Source organism: Saccopteryx bilineata, chromosome 1 (genome assembly GCF_036850765.1).
Source record: "Saccopteryx bilineata isolate mSacBil1 chromosome 1, mSacBil1_pri_phased_curated, whole genome shotgun sequence".
NCBI classification, from domain to species: Eukaryota; Metazoa; Chordata; class Mammalia; order Chiroptera; family Emballonuridae; genus Saccopteryx; species Saccopteryx bilineata.
Genome location: NC_089490.1, coordinates 282,539,726 through 282,557,677, shown reverse-complemented (window position 1 = coordinate 282,557,677; position 17,952 = coordinate 282,539,726). Strand labels below are relative to the sequence as shown.

Here is a 17,952-nt window from a genome sequence, read left to right as displayed (position 1 = left end):
ACAAGTCAGAGGACACTCTCGCCCCGAACTCGGCATCCAGCCGCCCATGCAGTTGGGGGCAAGGCCCCAAACCGACCAGAGCCTGGGCCATGTTTTCCAGAGCAGAATTTTTTGACAAATGTTGACATTTTACAGTGGAAACAGAGACTTGGCTACACAAGCCAGGGTGAGCAGGGCCAGGTTCATACTACGTGTGCCAGCTGCTTTCGTTCCCTTCCCAGCCCAGCAGCAGGGGCAGAAACACCATCATCCGGCTACCAGCTGGAAAGTTTCTTCTCCAAATTCACATCACAGCAAGTCAGAAGCTGTGATGTGAAAGTCAGAAGGTGACATTACCAAAACATTTTTTTGAGAGAGGATAAGGGAGAGAGAGAGAAGCATCAACTCGTTGTTCCACCTAGTTGTGCACTGACTGGTTTCCATATGCACCCTGACCAGGGCTTAAACCGGCAACCTCAGGGTCAAGCCAGCACCCTTGGGATTGAACGGGCAACCTCGGTGCTCCACTGCACCAAAAGCCAGGGCCCAAAACATTTTTATTAAAGCAATGGAAACAAAAAGATAACATAAGCCTGACCAGGCGGTGGCGCAGTGGATAGAGCGTCAGACTGGGATGCGGAGGACCCAGGTTCGAGACCCCGAGGTCGCCAGCTTGAGCACGAGCTCATCTGGTTTGAGTAAAAGGCCCACCAGCTTGAACCCCAGGTCGCTGGCTCCAGCAAGGGGTTGCTCGGTCTGCTGAAGGCCCGCGGTCAAGGCACATATGAGAGGGCAATCAATGAACAACTAAGGTGTTGCAACGCGTGATGAAAAACTAATGAATGATGCTTCTTATCTCTCTCCATTCCTGTCTGTCTGTCCCTGTCTATCCCTCTCTCTGACTCACTCTCTGTCTCTGTAAAAAATAAAAAATAAATAATAAAAATAAAAAATAAAAAGATAACATAAAATACATTCATTTTAGCTTTGTTCCCATATTTAAATACTCAGAAGTAATCACATTAACCACAGACTGTTCTGGCTCCCAAAAGGGAGCAATACCATATTTTAGCACCATTTATATGAAGGCATTTTTCATATATAAAACTCTTAAATTTAAATACAAAATTATGTTGAAGTTCAGAATTAAGTTCAACCACTGGAGAAATGGCTGCCAAGACTGTGATATTCCAAGCCTCAAATCACGTCCTTGTATTACCGTGTTTTGGCAACTCTATCCCTGACCCAGACTTACACCCAAGAAATCAACAAGATGAGATAAAACTCCAGTCAGTGTTCTCCATGAACAGCTCTCGCTATTACTGAGCATTCAAAATATTTAAATTGCAGGTGGGTATAAGGCCTGGGAACAGAGACATATGAAATAAATGGTTTGTTGATATGTGACACTTCAATACAATTAATACATTTCCAGACATAATGGTCACTCTGTAGTTTAATTATACTTGCTAACCCATTCCACCATTCCCAGTCATACATTTCAATTTGCCATGAAAAAAATACAAATGGGACAGCTCACCTACGCCTACCAAATCTGCTGGACCCCTGCTGTGGGCCCTCCTGCACATAAAAAATCACCATGTGGCCACTGACCAGGACACGCCCACTCGCATACACAGCACACAGAGCCCTCCTGGGCACAGTGAGCCCACCTTGCCCCCAATGCTACTGCCACCAGAGGTGCTGGGCAGCCAAACCAGTTAAGTTTTGTGCTTTACATGTTTCCATGTTATAAACGGAATTACAGAAGCATTAAAACCAGTTGCCCCATCTTTATTCTCTGTACAACTCAGCACTCGCTCTGTGGTCTTTCCACTCCCAGAAGAGATCAGATCATCACCAAGGTTTTCCGAACTGTTACGCATGAAACGTTCTATTTCTGTTACATGGAGAGTTAATAAACTTTAGAAAAAAGAATTTGCAGAATCCTTGCACAGAAGTCCTTCCACTCTGACTTCAGACTTTCCTCCTTTTATAACAAGCCCGAGGTCTGCTGGGTGTCTGCTGCTTCAAGTGTTGGAAGTGACATTTTTCATCTAAAATCAGTCCTCCTTTGGTTCACTTCTTACAGTTCCTTGGGCCATTTTTAATTAATCCATGTTGTGCCCAGCTTCTACTAAACTATTTGGGGGCTCCAGGCCTTTCACTCACATTTCATTCCTTCACACACAGAGGGCTTCCTTGTTTATTGTTTTTGTTTTTCTTAAGTAATCACAGATCTTTTTAAAAAGGCATTTATCTCTATGAATGCCTAAGAGGGAGATCCTCTGGAGGCTTATACTTCTGAAAATACTTCCTGGTATTCAAGGAAGAGTACCTGCAAAGTAGTGCTTAAGAGATAAATGAAATAATCTACCTTTATTTTAACATCAAAACGGAGACACAGCCAGGAAGTCTACTGGAGTCTTACATGTATGCTGGATGGTAAGAGTGCTAGATCAGAAAGTACAAAACAGCACTTCACAGTCACTATCGGGGAGATCTCCAAAAATGACACTATAAACTCACAGGTGAAATAGCACCTTGGGGGGGGGGGAGCAGGAGGAATAACAGCCATATGACCCACAGAGGTCATTACTCCTGTCAGAGGTGGCAACCGATGATTATCACCTAATATGCTCTAGAATTGTAGGGGAAAAGACTAATGAAAGACTACAAAGGCTATATCTGTTTTCCTTTAAAAAAAAAAGTTTCATCAGGCATTAACTGAATGTATAACAGTGTAATAAAAGTGTAAATGGCTACATAAAGAAAACAGGGTCAATCTTGTTCTGTGAACTTAAAACATTTTCAGATATGCCATACTTGAAGGAAGAGAAACTGCAAACATTTTGGATCAAATTCCACCTACACCCAGGTCCCAAGTGAAAGAGCACACACTGGCCTCTTGTTCTCCACCACCGCCATCCCTGTTCCATGTGTCTGAGGGGAATGAATGGATGCTGTATATGCAGAAGCAGCTGAGCAGGTGAGGAGGGGAACAGGAAAAGGTTCTGAAGGAGCAGTGTTAATTCTATGGAACTTGTTAGATGGAAATTCTTTTAGGTTTAACTGCACCTTAAATGAGCTCAAAGGTATAAACTATGCCTGCTTAAGGTGGAGATCATCTTTCTGCCAAAACCATAATGTCCAAAATCTCTAACTCTTACAATAAACACTGGGAATGTAAGCACAGTGTAGTTCCCACTAACCTTCCTTCTAGAATCCTTTATCACTTTAGAGATCCGTCTAAGACTTAGAATCTAAGTAGATTATCCTCCTGAATCCATTTTGGTTTCAATTCAATTTCTATTCTGCTCATGTCACCTGACCAGCCCAAGACCAAGAATGAGAAATAGAATTGGGACTCTGAGTAACTTCAGTTGCATGTTGCAAAAAAGAAATGTTATTTTTAAAGTTGGCCAATAATCGATATTTCCTGAGGACTGTTTCACTGAAAGCTTGGCTTCTCTTATGCTCTGATTCCTCTATGCCTCGACAGTCTGAGAGCAGAGTCCAGTAAGGCCTTGGGACACACTCATCCTTTTGAATTTTCATCAGTGTGGTGGCTAAAACCACAATTTCTGTATACACTCTAACAATATCATACATAGAAGAAAAAAGTGCAAAATGTAAACAAGGAAGTTGCCAAGAAGTCCAGTTCAAGCTCACTAATTTCCAAAATTCAAAGATCACGAGTATTACTATCATGAGTATCATTATTCAAGAGTGGGTATGATTAAATGGTCAGATGAACACAGACCCTTACTGCTTTGTTCAACCTAAACATTTGAAGTTATGCTTTTAAAAATATGAAGAATGAATGGCACGTATTTCCTGTGATGTTACAAATACTAAAATGAAGCATCAAAGCCAAGAGGAAGTCATTATTATTACTTGAATATGGCTTCTAGGCACCTTCTATCCAAGGCACCATTGCATTTCACAGTGAAAAACACAAGCCTCTCTAATTCACACACATGTAAAGCAGAATTTAATTCAATGAATTAGCATCTACCAAAATGTGGTGATTAAAATGATGAGGTAATGGGGAAGGTACTAACGTAACAGTCTGCATAGTTTTGTGCACCCTCTGAATTTTCTCAAAAAAGAATTCTAATTTTTAAGTGAAAGCAAAGTTTACGTTTCAAAAAAGGTTTGCCCCTCTGAAAAAATATTAGATAGCTTATAAACTTTATTAATTTGGACCAAATAAAGATTTAAGTTATTCTAAAATAAAGCTCAGTACTTCAGGGTAACACCACCCCCACAAATGCTGAGCCAATGCAGGGGCTGTTGACCCAGTCCTGAAGGGCGACATGTCTGGTTCCTGTGAACTGTGCCCACGGTCCATGGATGTGGACCACTCAGGCCCTCACACAGAGCACGTGCGGCTGGGCTGCCGTCACCACCACCCAGTCACCATGGTGGTCTGTGACCACGCAGCCAATCGCCCATGGCCAGGGACACTGCCTCCCTCAGCTTCCCAAACCAAATGTAGGGCAGGTGCTGCTCAGCCATACTTTTTGCACTCAGTTTAGTGCACCCTTCTGCTTAAACTCACTCATGAAAAACCTTAAACACTCTGCTGTTACCCATCCCCCACCAGCACAGTTACGTGAATTTGGGAATGAAAGCACCCTCAAAAAATAGCGTGAAAAGGGCGCTGGAAGACCTGGATCCAGCTCATGCGACCCCTGAACTCAGATGAGTGCCTGCAGTCAGTGGGCCTTAGTTTTCTCCCGTGAAAAAGCTGGTAGGTCTAGCTCTGTTCTAATTATAACGGTGGCTCGAAGGGCTGCTGAATAATAAACAGCCCCGACACCAGAGCTCAACTACCCGCAGTGCACACCCACTCACACAGTACCGCTGGCACCCAGCACCAGACCTGGCATGTCCACGGCCTCAGTCCTGTCATGCCCTTAAAGAGCAAACATTCCTGGTGCCACCACATCCCTCCTACCCCAGTTCCTTCTCCAGTCTATATAGCACTCCTTTTGGGACCCAATTCTTCATCTTCTGTTCAATAATCTCTTTAGAATAGCTTTAATTAGTATGTAAATCCAAGTGCAGACCAGCAGAGGATGCTGAGGCCATGCTGTAATCAGACCACCCCAGGACTACACTGCGTAAGCAGGCTGCACAGGAAGGGCACCAGACCCATTCCCACCAAAACAATGACTATCTTAAAAAAAAACATTGAAAGCCAGTTTACCATTAGAGAAAGTTTGATTTGAGATATAAAGAACATATTCCTCTCTAAAATGAGTCTCTCCTGATACAAAAGTACTTGCCCTATGGAAAAGTAGTTCATTCTTTCCTACACGTGTGCTCCGAAGGCCTCCACTAAAACATATTGCATCATAAATGAGGGAAAAACCTGGCTAACTCTTATTATCAAAAGCTAGTCCTCAGAACATCCCAGACCACTCAGTTCACAGGGTCCAAGAGTTCTCGGAAGTCACTCTAAGAGTCCAGCAGGCCAAGGTCCAAGCGGAGGGGCGGCCCGCACACCTGGACCCCGCTGCCAGGCTGTCCAGGTGTGTCTCTCACAGACTCGTCTCCTCACACACTCTGACGGGGACATTGTAGTGCCGGTCGTCCTCAGCAATCAGGGTCACCACCGGCCAGTCCCGAGGGGGATCTGTGGGGTAGACTGTGATGAACTCTTCAGTACTGTATTTGGAGAGCCGGTATACCTGGATGGTGTGGCGCACAGCATAGGCAAGGAGGAACATTTCAACCTGGGGAGGAGGGGAGAGAGCAAAGGGGTGATCGCAGGACAGCCACTCCGAGTGATGCTGCTTACCACCCGCTCCATCCCATGTGTCCCAGGCAGTGCACAGGAGGGCTAAGTCAAAACCCTCCTTCCTCCCCATGAGTCCAGCCCCACTCCTCTGTCATACGATCATCATAAACAAGCAGATCACCAAGAACTGATCAGGTGTCTGATGAGAGACTTGTAAACAGAATGTATAAAGAACTCTCACAATTCAGCAATAAGAAAGAAAAAAAAAAAGGCCAGTTTAATATTTGGGCAAAGGATTGGCCCTGGCCAGGTAGCAGGGTTGGTTAGAGCATCATCTCAATATGCCAAGGTTGTGGGTTCGATCTCAAGTCCAGGCACATACAAGAATCAACCAATAAATGTATAAATAAGTAGAACAACAAATCAATGTTTCTCTCTTCCTCCCCTTTCCCCTCCCTTTCTAAAATCAATAAATACAAATTTTAAAAATTGGGCAAAGGATCTGAATAATAGTACTCCAAAGAAGATATGCAAATGGCTAACATGCACATGAAAAGTCACCAGGGGAAGGGAAATCAAAACCACAATGAGCCTGACCTGTGGTGGTGCAGTGGATAAAGTGTCGACCTGGAAATGCTGAGGTCGCGGGTTCGAAAACCTAGGCTTGCCTGGTCAAGGCACATATGGGTGTTGATGCTTCCAGCTCCTCCCTCCTTCTCTCTCTCTGTTTCTCTCTCTCTCCCTCTCTCTCTCCTCTCTAAAAATGAATAAATAAAAAAAATTAAAAAAAAAAAAAAAAACCACAATGAGGTGTTTCATACCCTCTGGAATGGCCATGATCAAAATGATAAGGGAGGCCCTGGCCGGTTGGCTCAGCGGTAGAGCGTTGGCCTGGCGTGCGGGGGGACCCGGGTTCGATTCCCGGCCAGGGCACATAGGAGAAGCGCCCATTTGCTTCTCCACCCTTCCCCTCTCCTTCCTCTCTGTCTCTCTCTTCCCCTCCCACAGCCAAGGCTCCATTGGAGCAAAGATGGCCCGGACGCTGGGGATGGCTCCTTAGCCTCTGCCCCAGGCCCTAGAGTGGCTCTGGTCGCGGCAGAGCGACGCCCGGAGGGGCAGAGCAGCGCCCCTGGTGGGCGTGCCGGGTGGATCCCGGTCGGGCACATGCGGGAGTCTGTCTGACTGTCTCTCCCCGTTTCCAGCTTCAGAAAGATACAAAAATAAATAAATAAATAAATAAATTTAAAAATGGTAAGGGAGAGCGACTGCTTACCATGTATGTGTTTTTCTTTTGGGGTGACAAAATATTTTGGAACTTAATATAATATCATAAATGTACTAAAAGTCACTAAGCTGCATATTTTATTTATTTTTAAGACTTTATTGATTTCAGAGCAGAGGGAGGGAGGGAGGGAGGGAGGGGGAGAGAGAGAGAGAGAGAGAGAGAGAGAGAGAGAGAGAGAGAGAAAGGTGGTGGGGAGGAGCAGAAAGCATCAAGTCATGGGTAGTTGTTTCTCACATGTGCCTTGACCAGGCAAGCTCAGGGTTTCGAACCAGCAACCTTAGCATTCCAGGTCCATGCTTTATCCACTGCACCACCACAGGTCAGGCCTGAGCTGTACACTTTAAAATGATTACTTGTATGATAAATGTGAGCTTCACCTCAATAAAATAAAAATGCTGGAGAGGACATGGAGAGGGGGACTCCGAAGCACTGCCAGTAGGAATGACAAACTATCCAGCGGCTTTAAACCAGTCTGGCAGTTCCTCAAAATTTTAAACAGAGAGTTACCCACAGCAATTCCACTCCTAGCTATATACCCAGGAGAACTGAAAGTTTATGTCCACACAAAAAACTTGTACATGAATGTTCATAGCAAGATTATTCGTAACAGCTAAAAAATGGACATGACCCCAATACCCATCAACCTGATGAGTGGATGAACAAGGTGTGATCTATCCAATCAATGGGACAGCATTTGTCAATGAAAACGAATGAAGCATTGACACACGACGCAAATGGATGAACTCTGAAAACATTAGGCTGTGAAAGAATCAGTCACAGAAAACCGCACATGATACAACTCCATTCACGAGAAGCATCCAGAACAGGCAAGCGTATGGTACAGAAAGTAGACTCGTGGCTGCCTAGGACTGGGAGTGGTGTGGGGGGAGTATTAATGGGTATGAGGTTTCCCTTAGGGGTGATAAATTGGCTTAACATTAGACTGATGGCTATAAAACTATATAAACACACTTCAAACCACTGGGCTGCACATTTTAAAGGGGTAAACTTTATGGTAGGTAAATTATATCTCAAAGCTGTTTTTTTTAAAAAAATGGACTCTCCATTATAGCAGACTTTGTGGAGACGCAGAAAGGACTAACTTCAGTTAATACGGAAAACATGCTCTAATCCAAGCGTTTCACTGTAAGGTATCTGCTATAGTTCAGGAGGCATAGGTAACCTACACTACAAATGTAGATAATTTTTAAAAATAATTCTCTTTAATCCTGCCTGACCCAGCATGACCATCACCTTTATTTATTTATTTATTTATTTATTATTATTTTTTTTTTTCATTTTTCTGAAGCTGGAAATAGGGAGAGACAGTCAGACAGACTCCCGCATGCGCCCGACCGGGATCCACCCGGCACGCCCACCAGGGGCGATGCTCTGCCCATCCTGGGCGTCACCATGTTGCGACCAGAGCCACTCCAGCGCCTGGGGCAGAGGCCACAGAGCCATCCCCAGCGCCCGGGCCATCTTTGCTCCAATGGAGCCTCGGCTGCGGGAGGGGAAGAGAGAGACAGAGAGGGAAAGCGCAGCAGAGGAGTGGAGAAGCAAATGGGCGCTTCTCCTGTGTGCCCTGGCCGGGAATCGAACCCGGGTCCTCTGCACGCTAGGCCGACGCTCTACCGCTGAGCCAACCGGCCAGGGCCACCATCACCTTTATTCTTGCCTATAGACCAGGAAAAGGCAAGCCGGAGAGTCACCATAGAAGTAGGAAGGTAGCACTTTGGATGGAGAGTCTAAATGCTACTTTAGTGGTTGGCTATTCTACTAAAAAGAAAAAAAAGACAAGCTTTTGAGGACAACATAATGAACTCACCAAAGATAGTGCAAAGTGAGTCAAATGTTGGCTCATGGGACTGCATTGTTGGGTCTCTCAGTAAAACTCCAAACTTAGCATATCTGTAAAAGATCCAAGAGCAGGCTGGGCTCTACTGGCTAAGGTGACTCCTTTTCTATTTTTAAAGGATGCTAGCTAATATAACTACAGCTGCCAAGATTAAACAAGACCCTTCAGATGACTCTTCCAAAAGCTTCTTTTATTTGTAGACTACCAGAGCCAAAGGTCCTGATCCCACCCACCACCCTGTTCTAAAATAGGTTCACAATTCTTTATCATGTTCTTCCCTTAAGTGTGGGGTAGACTTAGTGACTTGCTAACAAATACAATAGGGTATGATGGTGTGTAACTTCCAAGATTAGATCATAAAAGGCCTGGTGGCTTCTTCCTTACTCTCTTCTTGAATTACTTTCTGAGAAAAGCCAATTGCCATGTTGTGAGGACAAACAGCCCCATCTATAGAAAGTCCCACATGGAAAGGAACTACTACCTACCAGTGTGAGGGACTGAGGACCGCTGCCAACAGCCAGGTGAGTGAACCAGGTTGGACATGGATCCTCCAGCCCCAGTAGAGTCCTCGGATGACTAAACCACCTGAGACCCCAAGCCAGAACCACCCAACTAAGCTACTCAATTCCTGATGACCCAAAACTGTGAGATAATGTTTGCTGGTTAAAGTTATACTCCCAAAGGTGTAACTCACCTGTTCAAGGCCGCCAGTGTGTCCCACCTGGTTTAGATGGTTAGTCAGCAGCTGTTCAGGATCACTCGATGTGTCCCGGGCAAACAGAAGCACAGAGAAAAACGGTACTTCCTTTCCCTTCTCTTTATCGTCATACAGTTCAATGGCTCTGTTTAGCATCAAAAATTTTACAGCTTCATAAAGGCTATATTCTTCCTCTTCATTTGTGAACAGTTCATCACAAACTATCTGCCTTGCTTCAGCAGTTCTCAGTTCAGCCAAGCCTGCCCACTACAATTTTAAAAAGTTACATAATAATTACATTTTTATTCTAAAAGTCTCTGCTATATTTCCATACTACCAGCACAAAATCACTTTCAAAAGTAGGCAACCATGGGTCGCGTACCAATGATCACAACATTCAAGTTTCCAGTCAAACAATAGTACCAGTCTTTAGACCACACAAATTCCTATTCAGTTTTTGCTCCATTAATTTGAAACAAAAGTACAATGCATTAAGGAGAAATACTGGGACTGTGGAATGGCAATTCTGAACCCCTAACTTCCAGAAAGACTGAAGCAGTCCATCGGAAATATTTCTCGAAGACCTGATGTGCGTGTGTGAGGTTTGTATGTGCAGTTCCTCTCAGTAAGGGGCTTATCCAGAAACTCCCAAGCTAAAATGAAGGTGTGCAGGGAAGATTATGAGGTCTCCTGAACATCAGTATACTAAACTTAACCTCTTAAAAATATACATGAGTTTTCCCTGGCTGGTTAGCTCAGTGGTAGAGCGTCAGCCTGGCGTGTAGGAGTCCTGGGTTCAATTCCCAGCCAGGGCACACAGGAGAAGTGCCCATCTGCTTCTCTACCTCTCCCCCTCTCCTTCCTCTCTGTCTCTCTCTTCCCCTCCTGCAGTCAAGGCTCCATTTGAGCAAAGTTGGCCCAGGCATTGAGGATAGCTCCATGCCTTCCACCTCAGGTGCTAGAATGGCTCCAGTTGCAAGAGAGTAATACCCTAGATGGGCAGAGCATCGCCCCCTAGTGGACATGCCAGGTGGATCAGGAGCATGCGGGAATCTGTCTCTCTGCCCCCTTGCTTCTCACTTCAGAAAAATACAAAAAAAAGTGTGTGTGTGTGTGAATATATATATTTACATATATATTTCTTACTGACTCCTGATTAAGAACAGAGCAGTGTTAGGTATTCAGATAAAATAGGCAAACTCTTTATGTGAACAAGAAAACTCCATAAATGCATATACTTTTAAATTGAAGTAAATGAGAATAAAAAAAGCCAACATAAAACTAGTCCTTGTGAATCACCAGTAATTACTGCTCCTCTGAAAAACCATTAAAATTTTAAAGTCAAGAGTAAAATTTAATGGAAATGACTGCACCACAGGACTCTCCAATATTTAGATTGAAAGGTGGAACATCTCCCTATTGTCCAGAAATAGACCAAGTTGCCAGTCAAGAGCATGGCTCCAGAGGATGGAATGAGGGCATCACTCAAGTAGCCGGTGGCTTTAGAAGGTTAAATGCCAACATCTGAGCCTTACTTTTTTTTTTTTTTTTTTTTTTTTTTTTAACAGAGACAGAGAGTCAGAGAGAGGGATAGATAGGGACAGACAGACAGGAACGGAGAGAGAAGCATCAATCATCAGTTTTTCATCAGTTTTTTGTTGCGACACCTTAGTTGTTCATTGATTGCTTTGTCATATGTGCCTTGACCGCGGGGCTACAGCAGACCAAGCAACCCCTTGCTCTAGCCAGTGACCTTGGGTCCAAGCTGGTGAGCTTTGCTCAAACCAGATGAGCCCACGCTCAAGCTGGCGACCTTAGGGTTTCGAACCTGGGTCCTCCGCATCCTAGTCCAATGCTCTATCCACTGCGCCACTGCCTGGTCAGGCCTTAGTTTTCTAATCTGTAAAATGGTATAACCACAGCAACAATACCTTGGTAGTTGTGAGAATTAAATAGATAAAACTTTTAGTGTACATCCTAGCCCATAGGAAGTATTAGTAATGAGGGCTTAGATTATTAACGAATCATTTTCATATTATTGTAAATTGAAATCACTTAAATATTCCCCAAAACAAAGATCTAGTTACAGCAAACACACCTAAAAAAGCAAACATTGAAATTTCATAAAAACTTTAAAGAGATAAAAAGAAAATCGTCCCCAGGGGCTGAGCTGAAGAGCCTTCCCACTCACTCACTCCAACAGGGCCAGAGCCCTGCCCCCAACCCTCTACTGACCGGGAATTGGGTCGCATGGGCCACCAGCCCCACAAATCCTGTGGTCTGCTTAATAGGCAAAGACTTCCTCTGTCCTTCTCTTCCTCCCATTTCTTTATCACTAGAGCTCCTTTGACAGTATATTGTTTGTAAATACAAACTAGGTTCCAAGAAGTCAGGGTCCTCAGTTCATTTATCAAAAAGGTACTTACCAAGTGCTTACTATGTGTCAGGCTCAGGTCTAGGCACTGGGTATAAAAAAATGAACAGTCTTTCATGGAGCAGAAAGACTAACGGGTGGCATGGAGCTAACAGGGCATGAATTCATATAACTGGTATCACTATAAGAAATATGGACTAAATGTATCCCTGAAACTTTTCAGTATGACTTAGCACAAAGACTACATTTGTTATGGTTTCTATTTAAGAAAGTTAAACAATTCGTTTAACATATCATCTACTCTGAGAATACTGTACATTTCTCAATTTTACCAAAGACCTCGGTAAAAGAGTTCATGTTCATCTAAAATTATTTTGCCTAAAAAAACAGCCAAAAATATTTTGTATGGCCCTGGCTGGTGGCTCAGTGTATAGAGCATTGGCCTGGCATATCAATGCCCCAGGTTCAATTCCCGGTCAAGGCACACAGGAGAAATAACCATCAGCTTCTCTACCCCTTCTCTCCTACAACCAATGGCTCGATTGGTATGAGCATGGCCCCGGGCACTGAGAATTGCTCAGTCCAAGCATGTTAGCCTCAGGCACTAAATATAGGTTGACATTCAAGCATCGGCCCCAGATGGGGTTGCCAGGTGGATCTCGGTCAGGACGCATGTGGGAGTCTCCCCTCCTCTCACTTAAAAAAAAGTTTGGTAATCCACTAAGTAAGGACTGAGAAGGGGTCTGCTGGGGCAATCAGGAAGGAGCTTTGCTTCTCAGAGAAAGGAAATGACATGTTCCAAACCTTCTTCCTTAGCAGAGTGAGGGATTCCTTAATTTTATCAACCAGGTCTTCGGTCTTTCCCTCAAATTTCAATCCAAGTTTCCACTGCTTGATCCAGCTGTATTTGTTTATGAGTTTTTCTGGTAACTGGAGTATCAAGAAACAGAGAGACAAATAACGTTAACCTTCCAAAAAGCCTGTCACATGATCCAAGCTGTAAGAAACCACAAAGCCTACAAAACCCACCTTCATTTCTAGAATTAATCCCTGCAAATCTGTATGTGGGTTTAGGACAGACCACTTAAATGGGAGAGTTAAGAACTCAGAAAATACTGCCCTAAGAAGGACTGCAAAAGTGAAATGGTGGTTTGGGTAAGATGCAAGGGCACAATTTACCCCGTGCAACAAACCCAGGCAGGAGCCCTCCCGGTATACTCCGTGACAGTACGTAAAGGGCTGTCTCCACAGGAACCTCCAGGCAGCTCTGGGCCCACGGGCAGCCTTCCCAGCACTCCCTCATGCCAGGATACAGTAAAAACCTGCTCCTTTCCAGATTAGGAAAATAATATCTAGTTTTGATATTTACACATAAACTCAAAATTTTAATAGTCAATGAAACAGTACTGTTTCTAGTTCAACTGCTTAATCAATACAGTAAGATAAAATATACAACTGAGAACAAGAAGCAGGGTGAGGGCGCGGTGATGACCGAGCTTATTAAAGAATGACAGCTGAACTAATATTTTGGCTGTTTCCCTTTTTTTCCTGGAGCATTTGTTATTTGCCCTGATCATCAGTGGCATCCGGAGTTTGAAAGGCAAGCTGAGACACAACTTGATGGATGACAGCATGGGAACTCAGCCTCTCCCAACCGTCTCGGGTGTGTCAGGAGAAAAATCCATATATAATTAGGTTGGGCACAGGCATGTCATGTCACCGCCACAGAATTTAGAAAGGAAAAATGAAGTTTACCTCCAAGTCAAAAGATCATTAAAGAATGATTAATTCCCCCAACATCCTATGTGAAATCTGAGCTTGTCTATCACTTAGGGTTTTAAGCGAGCCCATATATTCAGTACTTCGGGACTCTAAGGCCCTTAAGACCCTTTCCTAAATGGTAACTCCAGTTTTACCTTCTCAATCAATAGCAATCATGTAAAATGAGGGTAACTCATTTCTGCAAAACTCAAAACCACAAAAGGGATGTAAATTCCTCCTTGGGTTATCACAGTCATGCTGTTCCACACTCACTAAAGGAGGAGGGGCTTAGCATGACAAATGACCACCCATCCAAGAGCCACCTAGCTCAGTGCCCACACTGTCCTGTATTTTGACAGCACATGGGCAGCTCTGCTGCAAACATTCAATTATGTTCTCAGGTTTATCACCAGAACCTAAAATGCCCTCAAGTGGCAACAAGCTGAAATCACAACTGGGTACCGAGAAGTGCAAGTGAGCAGAGAATCCCGCTAGAGATGTAAGTTGGTAACTGGATAAAGGGAAACCCAGAAGCCCCAAGCACCCCAGGACAATGTGCAGGTATCTGAAAGCAAGGACACACTCAAGTGAATTACCAGGAAGAACCCTAAGATCTAACCACGCAAAGAGAAACCCAGTAATAGTCCGTCTCCTCGTTCCTTCAATGTATTGTTCAAACTGTTGCTAGAGTCACCATCCAGTTCAGGCTGCACACTTTGGGGAGGCAGTGGACAAAGGCCAAAATATAAGATGTGAAAAAGAAACTACAAAGAAAAAAATAACTGAATTGGAATTATTTATTCAGAAGAAAAAAACTGACTATAACTTTAAATGCTTTCAGGGGTCATAATCACAGAACACATAAATAGCCATTCTTTTCTCCTATACATGAAGAGACTGGACTTATGTTACAATAAGGGAAATTTGAGCAAGAAACAAGACTTAAACAAGAAATGATGGGAAATATTTAAAAATAAAGTAGGTAATTAGCTTAAATATAATTTCTTTTGCAACTGAACAATAAAAATGTCTGTTTTCTCAAGCAAGTGTCTATAATTCTTGAAATCACCAACCAGATTAAAGAGATAGCAAACAGCGAAAATGTATCATCCCTACAACTAATTCATAAAATAAGTTTCTAAATATTGTACAGTCTAAGTCCCTCTAAGGAAACACTGTCACAGGTCCCACCCATTGAGACATTCTAAAGCTTAGGAAACTTGGAAACCAAAGGACTCTGCCCTGAAGGACAATGCCTCTCGGGAACCCAGGTACTCCTCCGTGTTTATGAACAGCCACACGAAGCACCTCCAAGGTTGGGGTGGATATAATCTGACCGCAGTCCATCACCAGAACTGGAATCAGGACAGATGCAGAAACACACAGGCAGCCCAGGCAAGATGAGAGGAGGTGAGGAGGAGGTGAGGGGCAGTGAGGACAGAGCTCAGCCTTCCAGCGGGCAAAGGGAGCAAGGCCCGAGGAGCTGAGCACCAGCAGAAAGCCAAGTCCAGGCTCTTCCACTGAGGTCAGACTAAGGGGAGGCCTCACAATCCAGTTCTCCTACCTCCCTTTCATGGCCTGTGCTAGCAGAGGGAAGAGGTCAAAAGGTACAGAGAACACCTTTAAATAAAGGGCATGTGTCCCTTGGTAACAAAATATGGCTTCATTGGGCTCACATAAATTCTTGATGAAGTGCATGTGGCCATAGGCTGAGGCTTGGTCTGGTTCATATAGATTCACGAGAAAACTTAGCTGTCCCAGGACCTGTCCAACCCCAAAAGCTGAACTAGGTTACTTAGAGCCAGTGCAGTTCAGGCGACCGTAATAATACAGAAAACAGATTCCTTCCAATCTGCCTGCTAAGAGCAGCCTTTTTGTGTCCTCACAAGTGGTCAGGACTTCAAAAAGGCCCATGGACACACAATAACCAGTGGTGTTTGTGCCATGAACCAACCAGGGCATATGAGTGTCACTGGACACAGGGTAGTGGTCAGAAGAAGTCATCAGCATTTCAGAAAGACCAAGAATCAGGATAAACTGAGATAAATTCATCATCAGAGACTTATTTTGAGCCTGGTCCAAGTGTTTAATATACCAAGTTAACCCCACTTAACACAAATAATTTATACCAAGTTCTAAAGAGCAAGCAGGGTTTTACTTACTATGACAGAATACAAGTTCTTCTGCTGTATCAGGAAGATGGTAGAAAAGGGGCACACTGAGTTTCAGTACCAAAACTCCTGAGATTCTGTTGTGTAGCCATTGAGTCAGTTAAGTTTTACTTGATCTGCTTGTCTTAAACATGTGCTAAATAAATATTAAAATGTTTACTTATTACAGAGTTATACAAGTGGTCCCTGGAGATAGAGATCCCACTTCTGGGGCGAGGTGGCCGACGTACCCCAGCGCCTTAGGCTCACTGCCAGTATCGGGAGGCCTCACCGCCCCCTATCTGTGCACTTAGTTCCACCCCATCTTCCAGTCCTGCTGCACCGCCCACTCGCTTACTCAACCAGGCCCTTGCCAGTGAGAACAGGAGTGCACTGGCATCCACGGAGGGAGTAAGGGGCAGCTCGGAGGGGCTTACAAAATAGCTTGGTCAAGGGCATCGACCAAGTCTGGCACCCTTCATGCGCTGGCACCTGGAGTGTGCAGCATGCGGTGCATCTCTTACCTGCTCTAGCAGTCCAAGAAGACTGACCCTATAAAAAAAGAGCTCAAACCAAGGAGAGTCGCGGGGGGCTGGAAAGTCAACAGGAGGACAGGTCTTCTAGACAGAGGAGAGCAAGAAAAGGACAAAGCCAATTCTTCAGCTGACATTTAACAAAAGTAAAGTTTAATAAACTTAAATACCAAAGTCACAGGCAGGCATGAGGTCCTTTTTCTCTGTGACACAGGCCTCTTGCCAGTCAATGCAAGTTAGATGACAAAACTAATACCACAGTGACCAACTAATTAGATTATGCTCCCAAGAGAGAAACTGTATTTGTTGGCTGATAGAGACAGAAAAGGGAAGAAATTGGAAAGGGCACTTGAGAATTTAAAAACTATTTTCTCATGACTCAACTTGTCAGGAAAACCACCTTACAACCTCACTGTTCATACACGCAACATATTCTGACAGTGATCAGAAAGCAAGTACAATCTTCCTTGACTGTTTTTAATACCCAATGGTATCAAGGGACACTGTGTTTTACTTCTATGGAGCATAGTTTATATGTTTAATTATACAGAGCTCTCCTTATACCAAATTTCTTAGAAAATATAAAAATTCAAAATCAATATATCTATTAAATCCACAAATGTAATCAGCCCCTTAAAGAAAAAGGCTCAAAGGAAAACTCGGCCTAAAATCAAGGTTGATTTTATGTCACAATCTATTAAATTATGATTATCAAACACTAAAGTAAAAGCAACAAAGAGTGAAATCACTCATGTTTGCTTCCCCAAAAGCTTATAGCTAGCCATAGGTACGCTTTTGTCAAGTAATCAACAATTCTGAAATTTTTCACTACTAATAAATGTCATGATTTGCAAAAGACAAAATAGCCTAGTGGATCAGCTGCTTTTGTCTCTATATCAAAAAAATAAACCAATAAACGAATAGAGTAATCTGCTTGAGATGACATATATCTTTGCCTAGGGAAAGAAATAGCTTTCATAGTTTATACAGATATGCTGATTTTATACTGGTTTATAAAATGAGTAATCATAGGATAGACAGGTAATACCCTCCATCCACTGGTCCTGGTTTCGCCCTTTGAAGATGTGTGACCCCTCCTCCACCTAACAGACCTCTAATCAGCTTAGCTGGCGACCAGTTTTCTCCAAAAGCCCTTGTTATTCTAGGCCCCTTCAACTTTTAGGCCCCAGCTCCTTCAACTGTTCCCAAAAAGAGTCTTGGTCACCTTCCCCTCTGCTCTAAGGATGCAGGCACAGAGCTGCACCTGCTCCTTGAGATAGGAGCTGACCAGCCCAGTTCAAGATGGGACTGACACTATGTTTTTGAAGTATTCCTTTTAAAACAGGGTTTCCCTATCACTGGCGGCCCACACATCATGTGGGCTCATACGGGGCTTGCAATCAATCAGGAGCCTCTTGCCTTTTTTTCCCTCAGAAGTTGCTGGTAAGACAAATCTCCTACAGCTAAGCACTTTGGGTTTAATTTTTGCTTTTCAAAAAAGTATAAGCACAAGACTTCTGATTTCTGCCAACTAATGCCATATTGTCTCAGTTATTCTACTCAATC

At 43.7% G+C, this 17,952-nt stretch overlaps 1 protein-coding gene across 2 annotated transcripts in view; it reads right to left on the bottom strand.

The window, feature by feature from the left end:
- Positions 1–1,417: 1,417 nt before the first annotated feature.
- Positions 1,418–17,952, bottom strand: part of OTULIN (OTU deubiquitinase with linear linkage specificity) — a 36,686-nt gene continuing 20,151 nt past the window's right edge. Inside the window, exons 5-8 of one of the 2 annotated variants that reach the window (XR_010727153.1) lie at positions 12,747–12,872; positions 9,566–9,835; positions 8,842–8,924; positions 5,587–5,723 (exon numbers count right to left, since the gene is read on the bottom strand). Coding sequence is in view for 1 of the 2 variants with exons in the window: in XM_066243908.1 (XP_066100005.1) it covers positions 5,529–5,723; positions 9,566–9,835; positions 12,747–12,872 (591 nt within the window). In the remaining variant the exon portion in view is untranslated. Of the gene's footprint in view, positions 5,724–8,841; positions 8,925–9,565; positions 9,836–12,746; positions 12,873–17,952 lie in introns of both variants that reach the window. The other variant, XM_066243908.1, reaches the window with a different exon arrangement.